This window comes from Thermobia domestica, chromosome 4 (assembly GCF_964235325.1).
Source record: "Thermobia domestica chromosome 4, izTheDome1.hap1.1, whole genome shotgun sequence".
Taxonomy (NCBI): Eukaryota; Metazoa; Arthropoda; class Insecta; order Zygentoma; family Lepismatidae; genus Thermobia; species Thermobia domestica.
In genome coordinates, this window is record NC_137457.1 from 12,296,005 (window position 1) to 12,320,728 (window position 24,724).

At 32.6% G+C, this 24,724-nt stretch overlaps 1 protein-coding gene across 9 annotated transcripts in view; it reads left to right on the top strand.

The window, feature by feature from the left end:
- The window catches only part of LOC145683720 (uncharacterized), a 425,859-nt gene that overhangs the window by 366,539 nt on the left and 34,596 nt on the right, over positions 1-24,724 (top strand). For all 9 annotated transcript variants that reach the window (XM_081755184.1, XM_081755185.1, XM_081755190.1 and 6 more), the window contains 3 exons: positions 2,956-3,006; positions 6,068-6,100; positions 10,672-11,088. In XM_081755184.1, the coding sequence (XP_081611310.1) occupies positions 2,956-3,006; positions 6,068-6,100; positions 10,672-11,088 (501 nt within the window). The remainder of the gene's footprint in view (positions 1-2,955; positions 3,007-6,067; positions 6,101-10,671; positions 11,089-24,724) is intronic.

Here is a 24,724-nt window from a genome sequence, read left to right on the forward strand (position 1 = left end):
TTTAAGTATCGCGTAAATTGATCTTTTTGGTACACCTTCAGCAGCAAAGTGTTTCACACAATATGATTTCCCCAATTCATGATGTTTTTCATGGAAATTTACAATGCGTGCACGGAGGACTTCTTCCTTTGACGCCATTTTCTACCAGTTACTTCGCATTTGAAAGAAAGCAAACATATTGTGAATTAGACAAAGAGTGTACTATCAACATACCAAAGAATAGAGATGACTGTGTCAATAGGTTTTATTTTATGATTCGGCACATTTTGTGCAGATTTTTAGTTGTAACCCGTTATATTTGAAAGTACCAACTTTGTCAAAAGTATTATTCGGTATTTAACGCATCTATAATTTGCCGTATTATGATCCCGACTAACTTCCAAGTATTTAGTTTTCTCTACATTTACTTCCAAACTCATGTCTCTGTAAATGTTTAATAACACGTCTGCATTTCTTTCTATTGTTCTCCTATTATTCCTTGTTAAATTTACATCATCAGCATATGCCATAATCTGGTGAACATCATTAAACTCTAGTTCCTGGTTGATATCTTTAGTTTTTCTTATAACGTATTCCAGAACAAAGTTAAATAATAATGGCGACAACGTCTCTTTTTGTTTCAGCCCATTCTCGACCTTAAAGCTAATGGACAAAGTTTTCCAACCCGGACTTTACTTTGGGATTCATTTAAGCATATCTTAATTAATTTATTTATCTTTTTAGATATTCCAAATTCTGTAAGAATGTTGTACAGTGTTTCCTTCCTAACCGAGTCCTAAGCCTTTCTAAAATTAATAATTAGTTGATGTACTGGAGTATTGTATTCCATCTTCTTTCAGAGTATTTGTAGTATGGTAAATATTTGGTCGATATTTGATCTATTTCGTCTAAATCCGTACTGATAATGTTCAATAATTTCATCTGCGTATGGGGTCAATCTTGCTAATAGAATGCTTGAGAGGATTTTACGGGACGTTGACAGAAGAAAAATGCCTCGATAATTATTACAGTCAGTTTTGTCGCCTTCCTTTTGATTTAGAACAATGAGAATTTCGTTCCACTTTTGTGGGAATTCATCCTTGTTCCAGATAAGGATATTGAGTTTGTGTATCTTGTTCCACAATTTTTTGCCTCCAGCTAAAATTAACTCAGCCGGACTTTTGTCTACACACGGAGATTTGTGTTTCCACATACTCATGTAGGGAAGTGTGTATGTGAAACTTATACTAAATAGCAGGTTTATTTTTTTCGTATTTTGTGTTTAATTTTTGAATACTTGCGCGAGACACATTTGCCATTATTTATTTACCTTCATTCTTAAACTAGTTTGAGTACTCTATATATTTTTGCTTTCGTTCGATGTGTAGTATAACAGAGAGAAGGATGATCAACCTATATTTCAATATTCGTCGGTTGATCTAACAATTAAGCAATACAACTATAGTATATTTTCTAATAACCAACTGATTAACTATCACGGTGGTCTATGGAACACGAAGGTTTAATGGCCCATTCTCTGATGCCATTGACTCCTGTTTTTAGCGAACTATATACAACTTCTACTTTGTAAGCCCATTTCTGTGAAATCCATTTTGGTAAGGCCCGTAGTTGATTTTAATGGTTTTTTATCCATTTGAGTTCCGATTGAAAAATTTTAAAAGTTCGTAATTTTATTCGTAGTGACTAATTGATTTGTTTACCTGAAAATTTTGAACTTGATGACTTTAACAATGTTACGTAAACGTTATACAGTAAATTTAGCAGTTCTTTGTTATGAGACTTCCGCTGTTCCCCATTTCCGTTCAACTGCTTTCCCAAAATTCGTCTCAGTTTTTTTTTATTTTTGAGTTTTATGTCCCACGATTATACCGGTTAGGCTAAAGGAAACGGTGATAATGAGAAATGAATGAAATGGTGGAATGAAGAAAGTGGGAGGAAACGGGAGAACCCCGAAAAAACCACGCACACGGTGTTTGTCCAATACAAATTTCACTTGGCGGGGGCTGGGATCGAACCCGGGACCCCGAGCACCAGAGGTGAACGCTCTACCACTGAGCCACCGCGGCCCCACATTTAATGTGTATTCTTGCTTTAATATAAACGGTCATATTTCTCAACCATATAATAACGGTGACACTGTTATCGTTTTACATATTTTAAGGTTCAAAGTTCGCAACAGGATTCGCGAACTGAAAACAGTTTGGAATAAATAATAACACAAGTTTACTTCTTTTTTATTCGACATTCTTGTAAAAGAAATAAATAACAATTTTAGGAAAACCCAAGAAAATGGATGAAAATATTGCGATCTTGGCCAAGAAGTTTATTAATGATCCAAAAAACAGACAAAAGATTCCGATCTTGGCCAATAATGGTTTTCGATAAGGAACCAGAAAAGTTTTGAACGTCCCCGAAATTGAGTTTTCGTATTTTCTACTAAGTTAAGTAATAGGTTGGGTTTGGCCACGCTGATGTAGCTCTCTAACTATAAGTTCTAAAAGAAAATTTTTGGTTGAAATATATTGGATCTTTCGATCGAAAACAAGTGAATTTAGTGTTATTCCTTGTTATATCAAGCAGTGCTTTACAAACATTATTTCTCACTTTTCTCCGCAACAACGTTTTTATATTACAGTCCGCATCACCCGAATTTGGCTGTGGCATCAGCCAATAAACTCACAGTGCGCTGTTATTAAACCTTCAGGTAGGAATTTGATCATTCATAATTGACTTTGTTCGTATTTGTGAACAATTATGAATGATTAGTTTTCTCCCTGAGCGTTTAGTAACAGCGTATTTCGAGGTTATTAGCTGCCATACGCCAATTCGGGGGACGCGGAGTATAACATAATTTTCAATTATTTGTTGTCATTGGTTTTTGTTGCTAATCACATATTTTATACAGATACTAGTAATGCTTGACACTGTATTCAAAATATATTATTTTCTTCACAGATAAGAAGGGAAGAACAATAACGGAGGTCATCAAATTTAAAGAAGGAGGAGGTGATTGATTTTGTATATATATATATATATGTATATATGTTAACTATGAATTGGAACGTCAGTGTAATAGCTCCATGTAGACCTACTTCAATAATATATTTTGATAATATATTTCGTAGTAGATTTTTATGTTAGATAATCTACGCACTTGAACTGAAATTTAAAAAATGGTTGTAATTGATTAGTTCGATATAGGTTAGGTTCGACTTCATTAGAGATGTTATTTGGGAAGTGGATCTAGATGATATCCGAAATATATGAATTCAAATCCGCGTCTTCTGTGTCATATGATCATATGCTAAACATATAATTAAGAGGAATAGCTTCAGTAATTGAAATCTGTTAATTAAAAGTGAGTAAACTGGGTAAGAGAACAGAAAAATAAAAATTACATTTAATACGCTTATCTACAACGTGGCTGACATACTCTTATACATTAACTTGGTTTCACAATAAATCTTTGTGTTGGTTATAATCTCGTTCGAGACATGGACGATATATTTAATTATTTAATGAGCCATTTAAATTTTATTTATTTTTTCGTTGCTTCTTTTTGTATAAAATGCAAATGAACGTAGAACTTTAAAAATTTAGTACATATGAGTATATTGATTATTACCATTCACAAAATGACTAAATGAAACAAGTAGGAATAATTACGCAGTTTTCAGATAATTACTAGTAGAAATTATGCAAAAATAATTGAAGAAATATAAGGTACGAAATTTGTCCAAGATACTCGTAATTGATAACATGTGAACAAAGTATTTCAATTATGTCTAGAGGTTTACATATTATTGCGTTTGAATTCTATATAATAAGATATTAATTAAGGAATGCGTACATAAAATGCTTTATAACGTGTTTGGTAGCTGCTTGTAAACTGATTAAGTATCAGAAACATTACTCAAATTGTTAGTTTAAACGATTTATGTTAGGGAAACAGTTTTTCAAATAAATAATAATGTGAATGTTGTACACTGAATTAAACAAGCATTAATGTCTTAGCATTCACAGTGGCAATCGTTTTTACATATACGATTGTATATATATTTCCTATCATGATCGCCAAAATAGTAATTGCATTTAATTAATCTAGGGAAATACTTCAGTTCAGAGACTCAATTTAAGTAAATTTACCAGAATGATTATTTCAGTTAAGATATTGAATGACAAGTAAAATTAGGTAAAGATATTTTTAATTTGTCCTATTAGACAAATTACTATAACTCAGTGTATTTGTTTCCTCTCAGAAAAGCTGCATCTAAGATACCGTCATAGGATCTTAATTTAAATCGACCCAACGAATAGCAATGTAGTATTATTATTATGGTTAGTAAATAGAAAAATAGCGTAATATGATATAGCTGCAACCAATGTGCCTTATAAATCTAACATTTGTTTCGCAGACTTTTCTTTATTTCAAAATTTACATTTATTGTATTGTTGTGATTTCTGACCATCAATGTTAACACTTATTAACACATTGCACGGCTTTATTATATTCAAGATGAGATTCATCGAACTTACCAGCTAAAACTGCTACTCTGTTTATTCTCAGTTTTTAGAACTGGGAAATTAAATATTTTAATTATGCAGTATGTCCATGTGAATTAGTTCAAATCACAATAACATATACATGTTATAGAAAACAATGCAGAATGAGTCGTAAGTATTCAATATTCATAGTTGAGTCATTTTAACACTTTCACATAAGTAAATTTTCATTTTTTTTATTTTAACTTATGACTTCATATAGACTCTATAATATGAATCGTAGTCACGTTCGCTTTTCGCTTATGTTTGAAGCTGCGCAATCATCATTCCCCTACTCATGTTTGATTTTTTACTTTTCTTGTGCAAGAAAGTTAAGACTTTATGAAAGGTGTTATTACTTTTGCACCTTAGTAGCGCGAATCGACCATGTAACATGATTGAATACCTTGCTGGTCCAAGCACAAGTTCACCTGTTCACCTGAAACTAATATAAAGACTCGATGAACAAATTAAATTCATCTGGGAAGAGGGTGTTAGGTAGAAACGAATTTTGTGGCAAAACACTAATGTTTGCACTGCTTTTGCATGGTAACAAAATATCACAAGACCTTTATTCATAGTGTCATCCTCCAAATAGTAGTTCGTTAATCAGTAATATCAACAAAGTTGCACTTACACAGTTACTTTCTCTTTGAAACTCTTGTGGAAACCTCCAAGTATTCACAGTTTGATCAAGTTTATTCATGGTATAAGTGGCACTTTAACTGCGAATTTTTTCCAACAAAACTGTTTCTACTTTTTGGCACATTATTTGGTATTCTCTGCTGTCTGGCTGAGTATAGAGACAAGACAAAGAATTTCACATTATATGCAAACAGGTTTCCCGTTTGTATAATGATGTTCATATATATATATATATATATATATATATATATATATATATATATATATATATATATATGAGAACATTCATGAGGCCACTTCAGAAAGTATTGGATGATATACTACATTTCCATTACGTTATGATAATGAGGCTGAAACAACAGACAACCATAATTCCAGTGATAAACCGACATACAGTAAATACATACTAATACTAATACAGTACAATACAGTATAAATACATAGTAATATAAATTGCAGTAAATACATACTAATACAGTATAAATAATAATTGGTGTAAAATAATTTCACAGTTATATCTGTAATTTTGTTAAGTGTGATTGTGAATTTTGTACAGTGAGAGCTGTTTATTTGTTTTCTATAATTGTTGAAAACTGCTGTATGCAGTGTGGTTCTAAAGGGTGTATTATCTATTCAATATCTAATTATACTAGTAACTACTCTATATAGAGTAACTCAGGGGTAAATATTGAATGAGTAATTTCTGATCAAAACGAGAAATATATCAAACGGCGTAACTCTGGAGTAGCTTTAACTAACTACTGGCTTCCCAATGTAAAATGTTCCATAGAACACAAATCTAGATTATAGAGTAATTAATCTTTCTCTTCCTGTAATCCTTATAATATTAATAATTGTCATTTTTACTATTCAAATTTAGGAAAACCGGAGAAGACTGTCATTCCGCTAGATGGTAAGAATATTTTGTTAATTATAACCCAGAACAATTCGCTTAATTTGTTCATTTTCATTTATCATGATTAGTTACGCTCATGTTGTGCTACGACAAAGCTTGCTTTTTGCAGGGGCAAAGCTTCCTGTTATATACAAGAACAATTAGATTAATTGTTATTGAGAACATGGTCATAATTTATGTTATGTTCTTCTATGACAGGTAGTGTTGATCGATTGAGAAAAGACAATCAGAAGTAGAACTCTAATTTACATGTTAAATTCAAGGAGCTAGTAGTTACCCGAAAAATAGATTCTGCAGGAAGTAAAGTGATTTGTAATTTGTTCATATTAATAGTACAAATATTTTAGAAGAGTTGCGTTAGCATAGTTGGAAAGAAATTTACTCGCCAACTTAGCTGGCCGAATTCCATCTTTGATAAGAACAATTTTTCACGTCCTATCATCTTTAACGTTAGTTCAAAGGGACAAATTTTGCCGATAGATGTCACTACAGTCTTCCTATCTCTCTCATGTATTTTTTACCTTTCACAAAAATTCACGATTTCTCTTACAAATTTCAAGCTAGAAGTTTCAAATTTTTAAAGAAGGAATTTCATAACCTATCGAAGGCAACAATCCGTGCCGATTTTTTATTTAGAATTTTCGTCATTATTGAAATGGTTTGTTTGTTGAAAGAGATATCCAAACCTTTAACAATATAACTGTTTCAACAATGAAGAAAATTCTAAATAAGAAATCGGCACGGATTGTTGCCTTCGATAGGTTATGAAGTTCCTTCTCTAAAAATTTGAAACCTCTAGCTTGAAATTTGTAAGAGAAATCGTGAATTTTTGTGAAAGGTAAAAAAATACACGAGAGAGATACGAAGACTGTGGTGGCATCTATTGGCAAAACTTGTCCCTTTGCACCAACCTTAAAACGCGGCTTTAGAGTTTATTCATATTCTTTAAGATACGTACCTGGAACAATTTGTGGAAAAAGAGGAAGTCGGCGGATGGCATTAACTACATGACTTTAATGAGTGTTGAACGTAAGAAAGTGTAGGACCTTTTCCTATACACAGCCGTGGGCTTCTTTTCCCTGTTTCCAGAGGCACTGACCCTTGCTTCAATAATATTTTACAGATTACACTTTTTTCTGTCACAATAGCGCTAACGTAATCAGCAGTTTAAATAACCTGCTCAAGGAGGGTTAGTTAATGTTATAATTCCAGTCTAAAGGCTGAAGATTTTAGGCAGTTTATGACGATTTCAAATATAAAATTTATTTTTATTAATAGATTATAGTTTTCATCTTATTAACATGATTTAAGAAAAAATGGATTTAATTTTAATATAAATATTTATGGTTCTTAGATTTTTTAATAACTTAGAAAGGGGAATTTTGTTATTTTTTGTTGCAATCATTTACTTCTTAGCTTGTTATGCGAATGCCAACAGAAGAGAACACCTTCGGAAACTTTGCAAAAATTTTATTTCAAATAGTGCAGGAATCACATTTCTGGTATACGGTAGACGGAGGCGTTCTACAATCTAGGATAATTCAAACTGAGGCTTACACCATCAACAGAAAGACTCGAGTTCAATAATCACAACGAGGACTACGCAATATATGACTCGCATTCAAAGTCTCAATGAGGTTACCAATTGCTAACTCGATCTCGTAACCATTTACCATATCACATTTGCCCATGCTAAGAAATTGTGATCTTTATCCTCTTTTTGACTAAATTTGATTCAAATTATGACTTTTGATCACACTTGCGCTCAATCATTGAGCTCAATGTTCATTGAGCCAGAGATCAGAGCTCACGAATATTGAAATTTATTTTTCACGGTAATTAAATCCGTATTACAGTTGTATGAGGAGTGGAAATGGCCGAAGAGTGCCATATATTCTGTTGATCAATTATTCTGAGTCAGAAGTATAGTATTCAAAGTTCATTATTTCAGCAGTATCTAAGAATAATTCCCTAGTTCACATGTTCAGTTTTGTTGCTTAGTCATATCTCCTTATTATTAAAGGATTTGCAGTAACGAAGAGCAAAGGGGTTAAGATATGACACACAAAATAAATGTCGTAGCTGAAATGGAAGTAAATTTGAAATCGGAAGGAGCAACAGACTCGATCATAACAACATCGAATACTTTTTTTAATGTCTCCTGTTTTATTTATTATCGAGAAGTTATGGATGGAATTTATTTTAGAATGTGCACAATTTTCACAAGAGAATGTTTCTGTATTACTGAAACCTTTCTGTTTGTGGAAATTTGAATAAGACGTGTACTTTCTGAGTATATAACAAAATGATTGATTATCAGTAGGAGTATAGAGCTTCATCAAAATCTTTAGTAATAATGTACTGCCATAGGTACCACAATGTATCGTCTTTGAACCTCTGTTTTACTTATTATATACTTATAATCTTCGAAAACTTATGAACCATTCAGAATATGATATATAGGCTTACGACGTCTAACCTTATATCTAAGCAAATCAATTAAACATTTGTAACAAAATAAAATAACGAATATCGAGATAAAGAACAACCATTTCCGAAAATAATGTTACTTGATTGTCATTAGATCCAGCAGAATTACATAAACAATTTCAGTGTCACAAACATATCTATGAGTAGGATAATAGTATCTGCTGCTGATAAGGTAAGAATATAAGGCTGCGTTCTGGTAAACGTTGAAACTGGGAAAGACATAGTTATTATACATATAATAAGCTTTCGGTTTCCTTCCTTTTTTAAATAAAAAAAATCAGACTGACAAAAATTACATATTTGCATTAAAAAGAGAAGAATTAGTACTTTTGACTGACCAAAATACCTATAGGATATACGGCAAATAATGCAAAATCATGATTCCATTATATATTTAACTTGATGTTTTCAGACCATTTACTTAAGTTCGGAAAATTAAAGTATATGAAGCTTAGAGACCGATGTACTCAAAATATAATTACAAATTTATTTACAATTATCATAGTAAAAACGGAATACCTAATATATTTTCAACATCAGTACCAACATCATCTACAAATCAAAAGAAATAGTGAAACGCCTCTACTTTCTCTGCCAAGCCATAGTTCTATTTACAAACAGGAAACTGTAAAATGACATTTCCGAAGATGTTTGAAAGTAAACATCGTAGTTACGTAGCAACGTCTAAAAATCAACTTAAAAATTATCTTTTGTTTCAGACTTATCACCATAACTATCACTATTAGTACTTATTTCTGTTTGGATTCTGTCTAAGAAATGACCATTACTCTTAGAGGTAAAAATGGTATTATGAGCCTCTTTTTCTCTCAACATTAAAAAAATCGAGTTTTAATTTTTTGCTTATTTTTTACGAACACTTTAAGTATGTTTCATAAAGCTCAAAGTAAAGTATAAACGGTTCTGAACAGTTTTAAGTATGTGAGAGAAATTAAAATCAAAGTAAATTATTTAAGAGAAGTAGTTTTGAGCTGATGATATGGGCCGCTGTTATGAATAAACATAATAACTGGTTTATAAAAAAAGTATATAGCAGATATATATATATGAACATTCTATGCCTTGCAATGCAGCCATGGTGTGACCATGTTTTGCAGACAACTCATTGTACTCACAGTTCTCATCATTTATCTGCCGAATATTATGAACGAACGAACTGCTTCATTATTGGGATTATCACCTTGATTGATATTTAAAAGATATGTTACCCAAAATCTTTATCTAATGCTCATGTCTCACTATCTGAATGTTCAAGAAATTCCATTTTAACTGTCCAGTTTATTTTAATTTGATTTCTTAGTACACTGTTAAACATCTTGTTTTATCTTTCATATTCCTTTATCTTCAGGTAAACATAGTCTATCCTCCTTTTCTTCAGCAGCTAAAGTTTCAAGGGTTTATATACAAAGCACTTGTGGTGGCCCATATTGGAAATATAACACTCGTAATCAATATTTGTTACTTCCAAAACTACGTAGTATCGGCACAGAAATAATTTTTGAAGATCTTTCAATTATTTCAATTATTAAGTAGCATTAATTTAAATGATTGGGAACTACAATTAAAAATAAACAAACTAACGAATCAAAGTTTCGCAAATCGAGATACAATGCTATTTTCATTAGGAAACTTAAATTTATAACTTACCAAAAACGTCCGAACCAAATGTCGTTGTTCAATTAAAAGAAGTTAAAGTTGGTTGAGAACGTTGCATTGAAAAATGTTGAAGAGCTTATAATGACGAACAGCTCATAATACCACATTTACCTATCTTAGTATTATCTTTAATTCTTTTCTATTTTACATGTTTCTTTAAACTGTTCTGTTTGTATTTCTTGTGCACTTTGGTCTTTTTCTTTTCTATTTTAATTTTATTTATTATCTTTTACGATGTAATTATGTATTAGTCCGAGTGAAAGACAAAACCTTAATTCAGTATTGAATGAATTAAAATAAAAATTGAAAATTTGGACATAACTAAGCTTTTAGTCCCGTTTTAAATAGCATCTCTACTTAAAAGGGGAGCTAAACTGCAAGCTATGAATCAACTAATTATTCAGGTGGTGGCACTGCATCAGGTGGAGGAAGTGCATCATCAGGAGGAGGAGGAGCAGCAGCTGGAGGAAGGGGCGCATCATCCGGTAAAAATGGAGCGGCAGCTGCAGGAAGCAGTGCAGCAGCCAGTGGTGGTGAAGGAGGAAAAGAAGCTGGTAACGCTGCAGGTGATGGAGCAGGCGCTGCAGGTGGTGGAGCAGGCGCTGCAGGTGGTGGAGCAGGCGCTGCAGCTGACGGAGCAAAAGCTGCAGCTGGTGGAGCAAGCGCAGCGAATCCTGGTGAAGCAAGCGCAGCGAATCCTGGTGGAAGCACTGCTGCTAGCGGATCAGGTGCTGCTTCTTCTGGAGGTGGCAATGCTGCAGGTTCGGGTGCGGGCGCTGGGGCAAGTGGTCTCAGATTACACACTCCTGTAAAAGGGCGTCGTAAGTACAATAAACAGTGAATACTTACACTAATATTAAAATTATAAACTTGAGGGAAGTCAAGAAATTCACCTAGCGTAAACTATTTTAATAGCATTCATTTGGTATGGACTATACACACTTTTCATTAAGTATTTCGCATCCATGAAGTTATATATCAAACAATGGAATAACAGTTTAACGTTAACGAAATGTACATTAATTCAGCTGTACCGATGGAAGATCCCTGAACATGTTGAATTTGTATTTTACTAGTGTGCTACACTGATTTTTCAGTTTCTCAGAGTATGATAAAACGGATATTAAAAGTGGCGGCAAAATTGGCACCATTTAGTCCACTTTGAAAAGCGTAATTCCCTTAAAAATCTTTAATTTACTGCACATAGTGTATGTTTACAGTACATCACGTGTCAGATTATATAGTATCTTTGATTAGATGTACAGCACTGTATGATTGCTGTATGTGTGATTCACGACCCGCTCGGGAGAGTAATACTCCCGGAAGTACGTTTTTTCGCGCGCTACTCTAGCCAGCTGTTTTACGCGCTATCCTAGCCAGTTGTTTTAAGTTGGTCACAAAATTTATGTCATTTAGTACAAGGGGAACAAAACGAGCCTTATATCATGGAGTACAAGGGCAACAAAACGAGCCCTGCGGGGCTTCTAACCCGTTCCTACTACTACTACTACTACTTATCTGCACAAAAGTAAGTAAATCACATTTTTTAGTATTATTTTCGTAATCTTTTAATTTAAAAAGTGTTATAAAAATATTAAAAAATAACTTTCCTCGGGCCGGGTTTGAACTCACGCCAAAATAGATTTTCGTTACTAGCATACAGCGCTAGCCCACTCGGCCACGAGGACCGACAACAACAATCGTCTGAATTCTGTTATTAGAATACAACGTGGCAAGACATAGATAACGCCAACCAATCAGAACTGTGTTTTTCGTTCCTACTTCCGGGAGCATTACTCTCCTGAGCTAGTCCTTGTGATTCCTCTTCCTGTCACAATGTGATTGATTGTATTGGTTACGGGGACCTAGACTCGAAACCTACAAGAGACACGTATTAGATACAGAAAACGATCAGCAATACCGAACATCTATTTCTCCATCTCAGTCCATTACACGGGTTGATTAGTAGAAACTAATAATAGGATAGTCAATAAGAAAATGTTTTATTAAGAACATCTTTAATATGCATCGGTACAACAACATTAACGTACAAGTCATTTACATAAAACTATTGTACCAATACTTGAAAAGGGAAGCAAAGACTTCATGAACTCCGAGATATATAATGAAATATGTGTATAGACCTTGTTAAATCAAATCTTTTAATTGATACTAGCTGTATCTACTACTTCTAGGATACTAAAACAACTATATCAAAATATTTGTAAAAGCTCCCAATTTTTATTATAAAACTGTTAAATAAACTAACTCTATGATTTATATAGCCTGTAATTCTAACACTATGTACACGAAAGTTTTCTTTGACTTCTGGCTTTAGACAACTGCATCAACTTTTGGATTTATATTCTTATTTGTGCAATATACTGTACCTTCATCTACGCTTACTTTATCTTAGTGGTATTTTTTTTCCAATTAGATTTAGGGTTAAAGTTCTGGATTTTTATTCCTACTTTCTTCCATTCTGAGTACATAATCTACCCACCTAAGTCTCATAGACTAAATGAGCGTAGCGATGCTAGGCAACCAGTATAAACTATGCAGTTCCTTGGTATGGAGTTTTCACCATTCTTGGTTCTCGTCCTGCTTGAATCCGTATTTTATCCCCCGGCTTTCATTAAGTACTATCAGTTTGTCTTAACCTCTCAAAGTAAGCAACTATATTTCTAATTCAAACAGCTCAACAAACACAATTATCGTTTCATATATTGTCAAAAGAATAGTAGTTTTCTAGAAACCACAATAAGTACGCAAAACAATTATCTTTCCCTTTTGTCGATGACAATGGAGAATATGTGTCTAACTTCAATACAAATTACTAATTTAAGTTCAGAATTTGGAAAATAGTACAAAATCACATACAGGGCTGGCTCTAGACATTTCTTAAGTGTAAGCAAACATTATTTGGGCGCCTCCATCTAAATGATAATAAAAGACTAAAAAGTTGTAATGGACAGAAATGTCATAATTCTCACAATTGTCACAATTGCATATTTCTTGAATATCTGTAGTCTTTCTGTGAATATTAACGATAAATGGCGGAATTATAAGTAATTGATTGTGGATGAATACTGAACAAAGTTCAATTTGAATAATTAATAGCATTTTTTATTAAAGAAGTACTGTATAAGACACACACACACACACACACAAACACACACACACACATATATATATATATATATATATATATATATATATATATATATATATATATATATATATATATATATATATATATATATGTAAAATCGGGTCCATGATCTTCTGAGAGGGGTGAAACAATAAAGATGTATTTTGAGAAGTACAGTTCAAAAATATAGTATTTTGACAATTACAAGTCGAAACACAATAAAACTCAAAAGTTTCATGTCTAACATTAACACAGGTTTGATTTTGACAACGAGGTGTGATCTTGTGCTTCACTAAAAGCATATTTACATAGTATTTTCTAGAGATACAATTATGGTAATTAGGTTAATTTCTCGTTTTCTTTATTACTGAGATGAATTTACTTTATTACACTTTTCTTGTTTTTAATTTGGCAAAATCTCTTATTGCATCCGTATCCATTTCATTGAGTATGTCATTCTCAGTGGCCATCAAAGCTTGTCCATTTAATCATTCTTAAGATATGATCTCAAATATTTCTTTATTAATTTTAGCTGAACTTGTTTAATACACAACAAATGTAAAAAATGTGCACCTTATTCAATATTTAATTTTCCTTCGATCCAGTGGCGGATCTTCAAAATCAGATCCCCTCGCAAAAAATATTTTCAGTTCCCCTTAGACCTATAAAACAATTCGGTCATTTCATGTCTCTTTCCAACATAGTCGTTCGAAATCAGTCAATAAGTAACACAAGCAGTGGCGCATCAAAGATTTCTCTTCTGGGTCCGAAGGTATTTCAGAGTAGCCAACAAAATCATAGCCGGCTATGCCAAATGTGCAATACCTGCATTTGCAGGGGCTTCAAGTTTCGATTGGAGGCATAATCTGTCACAACTATATTATTTAAAATAAATTTTGCTTGTTGGAAACAGACTTATTAATATTGGTGTCAAATTTACTAAGCTGACCTATTTGAATACTACATTCATAAGTCATGTTTAGGTCGCATTAGTTGAAGGTCACATCGACAGCGTTAAAGCAAATGGCCAACATGAATTGCTTGATTTTTATCAAATACGAGATAAAAAGATCTCATCTCTCTCTCTCGAACAGTAGCCACACCTGTTTTATTTAGTTAGTTATCACAGTTTTGATATGAAAATTTGTCATTTCTTTGTCCCAAACAACTTCCTTATCATTGAAGACGACATATATATACATACATATATATATATATATATATATATATATATATATATATATATATATATATATATATATATATATATATATATATATATATATATATATATATATATAATTTTTAGGAGATATAGAATGAAAGTCAAGAAATAGAGATAAAAGGAGCAGTTGCACTGGAATTGTAAATTGCTATATTGAGATTGAAGCCCGATAATGAATTCTATAGAAAGAATTATCATCTTTCCTCTACAGGTGTGTTTGCTTTATCTTTCACAAATATAATAGAATATTATTTAAATAAAAGAGCAGATAAAACGAGGTTGTATTTGTGGTATTTAGGCCATTGTGAGTGCGAATGCCCTTTCGCTCCCCTTCGGTGTTCATGATAGGGTAACATAATTAAAATCATGGATTTTAAGATTTGTTGTTTCTGGAGAAAGGGGCGGCAAATTATGTTATTGCATGGGGCGGCAAATTGCCTAGGGCCGGCCCTGCACAAAATGCAAATAAGTTTGTGTTTTAGCCCCCTAAAATTCAACTATTTTTCTTAAAAATTAGATATTCTGGAGGATCCAGACTCTCGGACTTCCTCCGCCGGTAGAACTATTACCAAATGTGTGAAAATGTCGCTCCACCTAAATTTAATACGAGAGAATAGATTGATAATGATTTTTACACTGTTATAATACAACGACTATATGCATACGCTGCTGTGATTGAAAAAAAAATATATTACTTATAATCCTAGTGACCTTTCGATTACAGTTACCCTTTTGAGTTATTTACTCATATACTGCGTGAAAATTAATTGTACTCTGACAAATTTTGAAATACATTAAATTTAGTTCAGATCCGTAACGGAAATGACACGTCCATTTCATTTTAATTTCACAATTAAATTACTGTAGTCAAGTAAACTAAACTTACTGTTTTAAAACTTTGTCGACTTGCAAAGTAACATTAACCGGTTTTGATTACTCTCCTGTCTCAACATTTGTATGATTATCACTTTCGAAATTTTGTCCAGAACTCGGAAGAAATTTTCTAGAACATTTGCTTGCCTCTCATCTTCTTTCAAGTTTCCTAGCACTCTTTTCGGTTAAAATGCGTACCTGTTTTATTGTTTTATTGTTGCCCATTACTATTGAAAAGTGAAAACACAACATTACAAATAAATACAAAAAGAAAGAAACGACTCAGGATAGAAACGAAAATGTTGACGAATGACAAATAGACTAATAGACATTAAAAAAGTGAGCATTATGCTCTTTGCAGCGATTGTGAGTTTCTGATATTGGGAAGTTAAGTTACAATTTTCCTCAGAAATGATCAAAAATTCAATTTGTTCCGCTCCTTTTTTTCTTTGTATTAGCCCCTCTCCCTGGACCAAGGACATCAAAAGTATAGTCGCTTCAACTTCAATAATGCGCATTTTATTTACGCTGACCTTTCTCAACCCTTAACTGTGGACATTGGAACGAAGCACTATGAAGAGACAGTGTTTATGACAAGGCGGAGCATCCTTGACGACTGTGATAATGCCACCAAATATACAAGCAACAAGTGCAGTTGACCTCATTTTGTGTGTTCATCCATTCCTATTTTAAAGACATATTTTTCAATGATATTCTCAAGCATGATCGTGGAAGGATTGTTGGGAGAGAAATGAAGAGTTTGTTATATTTGTTTTTATGTATATGATGGGATTGTGGATAGAGTGGCGCTATTTTAGTCATAGTGCTTAGTACTTAATATAACAATTACCGAAAAGCTAAATTTCCCTACATTTTATTATATATTTGCAAAATCTCCCTTGTACCCTCTTTAAAAATCGTTCTTAAATCTCCCTACGCAGCGGGAAATTTTCCTCCAATTAGTCACTTGTGAGTGTGACATTGGCGCCAATTGATGTACGAGTCTATTTCAAATGTAAAAAGGTGTTTTACAGCCAATCACACAAAGATTCGACTTTATTGTCCTTTTGATATGTTTTATCTGTATTTCAGTGTGTACAATATTTATTTGAAGCTATTTAGAAAAATTATTCTTCATAAAATTTTCTCTAACAAATATTCACATTTAAAACAAAAAAATCATTTTCCAGTTTGGCACCCTCTTCAGTTGGGGCCTCCCGCGAATGCGTAGTTTGCAGGGTTATAGATTCGGCTCTGATCATATATTAAGTTGAATTTAGAAGAATATATACAATTACTGAGAATAGTTTTTATCGGTTTCCGTTATCTTTTTTTTTCTTCAAATTTTCAGTATTACGGAATGAAATGTTTCAGTTACAAAATCTCTCGCTTGCTTGTAGGTTAATACTACGCATTAGCACATAAGACATGAAATATCCCACTGAAACACAACAGCTTAAAATAGGAGAATATAAACAAGAATACCTATCTCCATTGTCACGTCACTAGTACACATTTTGATATTGCCAACCACCCAAAATATGTACGTCACTAGTAGATGTCAACCTTAAAAAAAAAACTACGGATGTTTTTGTTGTTTGTTGGAGAACGTTTACACTAGTATTTCTCATACTTAACGCTCTATTTGTGGTTGTAAGTTCACTTTCGCGTGTTTCCCGCGTTAAGAATCACGTGAAACATTTGAGGCTTTTGAAACTCTGTCTTCGTATCTTCTTATTTATTCTTTCAATCACTAGTCTTTATTTCTATTTTTGGAGAAGTTCCATCTATGCTTTCTCATGACAACAGTTGTGGCTTCATTTTCATCTCTAAAGGACATAAATTACCTGCTGGCACCTAAACTTATATTTTATTCCAATTTCCTCCTATAGTTTTACCAATACCACACTTAAGATTCTTAAGATTCATTCTCTCAGTATGTTTCATGAACGCTCAAGGAATTGTATTATTAAAACTATTTAAGTAACTAGTATATTTTAAATCAAATTTAATTATGTTCCTTTACGATCAGAGTTTATATTCTTTTTGTTTTCAGCAATAGCGTAATATACTAAATGAAGAAATGACAACAAAAGTCTTTCGCACTTGTCTATCTTTGTTTGAATAAGTCTTATTTTTCTTTAATTCTGCTCAACAGTTTTTCCTAATATTTTATCATCCTGTTGTTCATTTTTAAGAGTCTCCATCTCGGAGAAATTAAAATACCACTAATTTTACAGTAAATATGTGATATCTTCAAATAGATAAAAGATAATTGAAATATGGAACAAGAGCGCCCTAGACAATATTATTTTGCGTGAGGTACCGTTATCACAAATCACCTAGTGGCTTTCCGTTTTCAGCTGTTTAAAAATGCGAAAATAAATGCCGATTTTCAAAATGGCTCGAAATTGAAAGCAGATAACGGTTTCTCATGTAAAATAATATGGTCCAGGGCGCTCTTGTTCCACATTTCGATTATGTTATATCTATTTGAAGATATCACGTAATTACTGTAAAATTAGCGGTATTTTAATTTCGCCGGGATGAAGACTCTTAATATTTCCCCGTTGTAGGAAAAATAAATAGTAGTTTCTAATTGTACTAGCGAGAACACTTAAAATGAGCAGAAGTGCGTTTATTCTGTCAGTGAGATATTGTAATCTTAGTATATATACATAAACGTACCGAATCTTAATTACAAATAGTATCAAACAGCGAAAGGTTATTCCTCCCATCAAAATAAGAAAACAAATTCATGTAAGTATGAGAGGAAATGTACATTTTTCGAAACTAGGACTGTACAAAATCATGAGGAAAATACGTCTCAGGTCACGTTCTTCCGAACATAAGAAGTAAGGGAACTGACGTTCCCAAACATGTACGAACTCCCCTTAATGCATTTCATATTTTCTGCAGTGCACTTTCCATCTACTTTGGACCGACTTTCCGAGCATATCTCTGATTTCTTTTGGGAGCTTTTGCTTGGAATTATGCCCTTGGGATACCATATGAGTATGAATTGCATTCATATATAAAATACATGTTTTGATGGGGTATATGTAACTTCTTCTACGCTAATATGGAGCGCTATTCCACGATTTCTCATATTCGAAACAACACAATGTAGTGAATTGTTTTCTACACATCTGGATGGTCTATCTCTGAGTTTTCTCTGCATGTTAACAAAAATTATTTCCTTAGTAATTAAAATCATAATTAATAATATATTACTATCTTATTTATTATTATTAATATTAGTTTACATGCCACTAGGCTATATAAAATACATCGTATTGTAATCAAAAATCAATAACTTAATACAATTCAATCGAAATTTATTAGAAAGGTTTCACTAAACACATTTAAAGAAACGTATAGGAACAAAACATTCATAATTCAAGTTATAAATTATTTAAAAAATACAACACAAATTAAATGTTCTTGTTGTGTTTAAGTCAGCACATAAACGTTTCTATTATTTACGTTGGAGTCGACGTAATGAATGAATGGATGAAAAAGTTGTCAGTCTGTGAAGATAATGGCTTCGGTGAAAATGGCTTCGGTTTTCCGAGAACTCTGAGGGGTATGGTTTGTTTATACAAGATAACTTGTGTTACGTTCTGAACTGCAGAAACATAGCGATTTCAATGAAAAGTTGTTGAATTTGTAGTCGGCATATCATATAGTGTTATACAGTGCGATGCTCTTCCGTCTGATGCTATATTTTAGTCTTGGATATTGACAGATTTTCTGTAGTCTCACTTCTGATGAAAGGAGGTTATTGCATAGAATCTCAGTGTAAATTTTATCATTAATATTCTCTAAGAAAATAGCGAAGTCTAAAAATGAGTGTGATTACTAAACACTTGTATCCAAGTTGTTAGTAGAGAGAAAACCTGTTACACAGTTCGAAATTTCGTAGCCACATTTACTTAGTATATAATCAACAGTGATGACTTTTTATTGCAATTATTCAATTCCTTCAATATTGCTCTGAGAACGGAGGTGTATAATCTGTGAAACTGACACTTTAGCATGTTCCCGGTATCTTGTTTGTTACTGTGTGAAAAGTTACATGGTCAAAATAAAGTTTAATATTTTCGAGTAGCATATTAGCTACAACTATAAGCATAAACTTGTTATTGAGAATAGTTCCTATAGAAATGCCTTGTAAAACACATTTTTAATCATATGTGTCATGATTTGATATAAAGAATGCAGAGAATAGTGCACACTGGTGACATCAATTAGGCTCTGCATATCCAACAAGATTTAAGGCGAGCTATTAATATGTACGAAAAGTTTACAAATTCTGATTGATGGATACAATTGATGGATACTCACGACCTCGCTATACATTTTCTGTGGAAAAGCTGTGGCTACATTTCTTAAGAGTGTTATTGTTCTAGACAAATATGCAAAACTCTTGTGGGTGTTAGGATGCAATCCCTCTAACACAAGATTAACATAGGTAAGGATTAGTACGGGTAGGTTGGGTATAGTTCGTTAATAATTAACAGGGTTCCTGTTTGTAATCCTATTCTTCCTATTAAAAATACTTTCTTTTAGTTTCCCATAAAAAATGTGTTTCGGACAAAAACTCTGGTTTGGAGATTGTAGATTAAATTAAGCCTGACTGAGTGTGCAAAATGTAATGCTGTTATGCTATTCGGTTTGGATAATCCTTGGGGCTGATGCTACGACAACAGGATATTCAGATTGAATCATCTGTGGCGTGATATTCAAATATTGACTTGTGGAAATTGCCACTTCATTACAGTAGCATTTATGTGTAGGATTTTATTTAATTGAAAATTTGAATTAAATTGTCTTCTTATTTAGATTGATTTCCGTTCTTTGAATTTTTCCCTTTTCAATTGATTGGAAATATTTTGTATGTGAATCTGTCTTAATATTCAAATTTTGGAGTCTTCATTGCACCAGCTGAGCACTTATCAGTTGGTTCTATTTGAGATTTATCATTTGGTGGATAAAACTTAGTATGCTGAAGATAATTGAATTTCTAGAGAAATGGAGTTTATAAGCACAAAAGAGACCCGGAACATTCGGTTAATTGGAGCGAAGTGAAAGTGCTGGGCCAATAGGAGAAAGGGTTAGTGAAAAATGAAAGGAAGCAAGATTCATTCAAATATAAGGTAATAGGATCACGAACTAGAATTCATGACTTAAAATTGATGACTAGTGAAAGATTGAACATGTTAATTATACAGGTTATTTTTGTAAATTTTATTATTTACTTATTTGTTCTATATTATTTTATTTATTCTTTAATACTTATTCAGTATTCATATTTCAGAGTTATTTTAAAGGTATTTTGTAAATTAGATATATATGTATGTTGTGTCAACAGCGGTAAGAGAAAGGGGATTGTCAAATTTTGTTTATGTTTTATATTCTGGTTTTGTGATTGAAGGGGATTGGCTGTCGTAGCCCGTCGTAGCCAATCAGCATTCAGGAATTGTTTCGCTGTCTCTTATGTATGTAATTTTTCATTACTTCTGTATTTATAGTGTCTGATGAAGCCAAGTGGATAGTTGGCGAAAGTGTTACAATAATAATTTTTGCACTGTACTGTTTCGCTTAGTGACTAGTTTAAATTGGATATAAGTCTACTAAAGCAAACCTTCTTCATTGGAAAATATTAATTTGAAGTAGATAAAATGAGATCTAATAGAAGAAAAATTGATTCAAACTGACATAATTACTTTTTAGTTCTAGGCTTTGCAACAATTTTCTTCGTGCATACATTCTACTATATTAACGCATAACTAAATAAATATGTCAATTTATCTATATATGGTAATTCATTTATTTCATAAAACTTAAGAAGGTGATATTTGTGAGTAGTGGCTTAACATTTCCGGGAGTAATGAATCACCGGAAATTTTTTTAGGAAAAGGGGAAAAGTTAGAGAAGTTGTTTATATATCGCTTCCTTCAGTTTATATTATCTTTAATTAACTTTAAAATGTTAAACTTTCTTGCTTGGTTAGGATTAATCCTAACTTCTAGCCAATAATAATGAACTTGAATAAAGAAATAAAATTTTGATCCTACTTTCGGATTTATAAGTAAATCGGATGACTTATTATAAGTAAATGAAGTAAATGAATAAGTGAATGAAATTTATAAGTAAATTTCATTCACTTATTCACTCATTACTATATTTTTTGAAACAATTAGTAGTAGAACATGTAATTTTGTAGGCATAGTTCCTTTGTATCCTAATTTGAAGATAAGATGAGAGTTAGCGATATTTGACTCCCCAAATGGCGAGAGAGGGGCCATACTTATTCACTGATTACTGTATTTCTGAAAGGATTAGGAGTAGAACATTGTAGTTTTATAAATATGATTCTTTTGCATCCTAAGATCGAGATAAGAAGCCAGTTAGCGATATTTGACTCAATAAATGAGGAGAAAGATGTCTACGAGTAAGTATTTCCTTGCTGTCCTTCAGATCCACGAAACAATTAGACATATAACTAACTAACTGATTAACTCTATGGCTAAGAAACCCGAAGATTCAATGTAACGTTCACAAGCTTTGCACTAACTTCTATCCTTAGCCAATTGGATCCAGTTTCTACTTTGTATTCCTATTTCTGCGAGATCCATCTTATTATTATCCTCCCTGCTATGCCTAGGTCTTTATAATGGTCGTTTTCCGGTTGGTCTTCGAGTTAAGATTTTGAAAGCGTTCCTACTTTCTTCCATCCTGGCAACATGATCTGCCAACCGGAGATTCCTAAACTTAATGACTCTCAATTAGACATATCCCTTAGTCTAAATTTTAGTCTTCACCATATAAATATTCACCATCATTCCTAAGATGATTATGAGATGGAGGTTGAAAAATACTATTTCTAAAGAAGAAAAGGGTTGAGTGCATGCTACCTACAGGGCAATTGGGCCTGCATCAGCAATTATTTGAAAAGCACAAGTTTTTATATATACGTATATATTTTCAATAACTAATTTTTCATAAACCTATTTTCCGTGCTTAGAATGGTTATTTCGCTTTTTATTATGTAAGTTGCTCTAGCAGAGATTATTATGGCACATATAGATTATTAACCCTAAATCAAAGTATTTTTATCCATCCTTTACTGCACCCGACATGATATATTTTATTTATTTTAGAACTTACTGAATTGTAATTGTAACTATTGTAATTCTTCATTTGATTTACATTTAAAAAAAATTAGTTCCATATCATGGTCTATAGTACCAGTGCTCTAAATTGTGGAGGCAACTGCCCTTCTACTCAAGCTCCCTACCTTCCAAGGGGGTACTTCAAGAGAAAACTTACTTACTGAGAATGACACAATACGAGGATGAATATATAAATTAAGTAGGTTGTTTTTCCAAATTAAAAAGAAACCCTTAAATGAAAAAAAATGTGATCTCTACCTTTCAGTAAATATAGTATACAATTAAAATTGAATACTATAGTGTAGTAAATATTTCATAAACTTTAAATCATGCTAAATATTATTATCTTCATTTAGTTAATGAAGAACGGAATGGCACACCCTTGATTTAAGGTTGTGTACATTCAACAAGCATAGACATGGTAGTAAATTGTACAAATTTTTATTATATACTCTATTTAACATAAATTTGGAATGTCTGAAAGAAATTGAATAATATTCGCGTATATTACAAATCGTTCGTTCACCTTCATCATCCAATTTTTTGAAAACACACTAAATTGTAGGTATAATACCGCTCCTGAAGAATTATCGAGAACAATGAACTTAAAATTATTCCAATTAACTAATTTCTAGGTGTCAAGAAAACAATTAGGGTCGAAACTTACGTGCTCAGTTATAGAATATACATATCTTTAATTCCAGTAACAAATTCTTGTCTTGGGGTATGTTTGCTTCTATGTATGATCGAAGAAAGATAAGAACTAAAAGTTAATTTCAATTCTGGTAACAATAAACGTAAATGCACACGTGTATGCCACACAGAATGGATATTTATAACATTTGGAGTTCAAATTCCGTTTAAAGGACTGTATAACAAGGAACTGCAGAGGAAAACAAAAGCTAACACGTTTCGTTTTATAGTTTTTTCTGTGTTTTAGTAAAAAGCTGTAAAAGGTAGTTATCTTAAATTTATGTTTCTTTCGACCCTGTATAACCCTGCATGAGACTATAAAACTTCATGCATGTGTTTTGAGAAATTGACGAAAAATCGCTTTTTAAAGCTTCAATGATGCTATGCGTGAACCATACCATTTAATCAGATGAAACTGATGCAGAAGCATATAGTAAACTTCTGTGGAGAGGAAGTTTCTTGAGACAAATGATATTACAACGGACTGAACTTCCTTTTACAACCGTTTTATTATAAAACTTAATTAGAATACAGTATAGTACAATTGTAAAGGTTGTCCGAGGACTAATTGAGTTCATTAATAGTAGGTGATAAGAGAGGTCCCAATACTTATTTCCTGCGAAGAGATGGGTGTATAGTATCTCTCTTGGCCCAGCCGCAGCCAAGAGAATGATAATAAATCTCAGAGTCTGTAGCAGCTAAGATATTGTGGTAAAGTTCTATTGGCACAGATGCAGTCACGGTAAGTTAGTTCCTGAGGCACAGAATGACCCAGAGAAGCTAAATAAGGTGACCAGTGTCTATGCAGTCTGATGCTTTCGAAAGTTCTACAGCATCTTGTATACCTATCCTTATGAGTTCTAGTAGATCCTTAGGGTGGTGAGAACGTTAGTCTCTTTGTGAATCACATGTTGATTGATGACATCCGTCGTATGCAGGGTGTTATTTTTGTTGTTGAGGACGTAAAGAGCCATCAAATGCAGAGGACATTGCCCCTCTAGTGGATGCAAAAATAGACCGAGGAATGTTTTTTTGATTAAATTTATATTGAAGTGAAGCAATATGTTCCATGCAAACCCTACAAAAACACCAGGTATTATAATTGCAGAGTAGGATTGCAACATCGCAAATACTGTATATATACACATGATACTTGATATTCATAAGGGTCTTGGTGATGAAGTTAAATTTAGTGAGCTTCTAGCAGTTTTTCTTCTGTCCAAGGTAGAATCAATAGTACTACATTTCTCTGAAAGGAGACACTGTAGGAGGTTTGGCGTTACAAGTAATATATATTTATACCAAGTGACGGGTTTAGCAGAAAGAGGTAAAGTCAA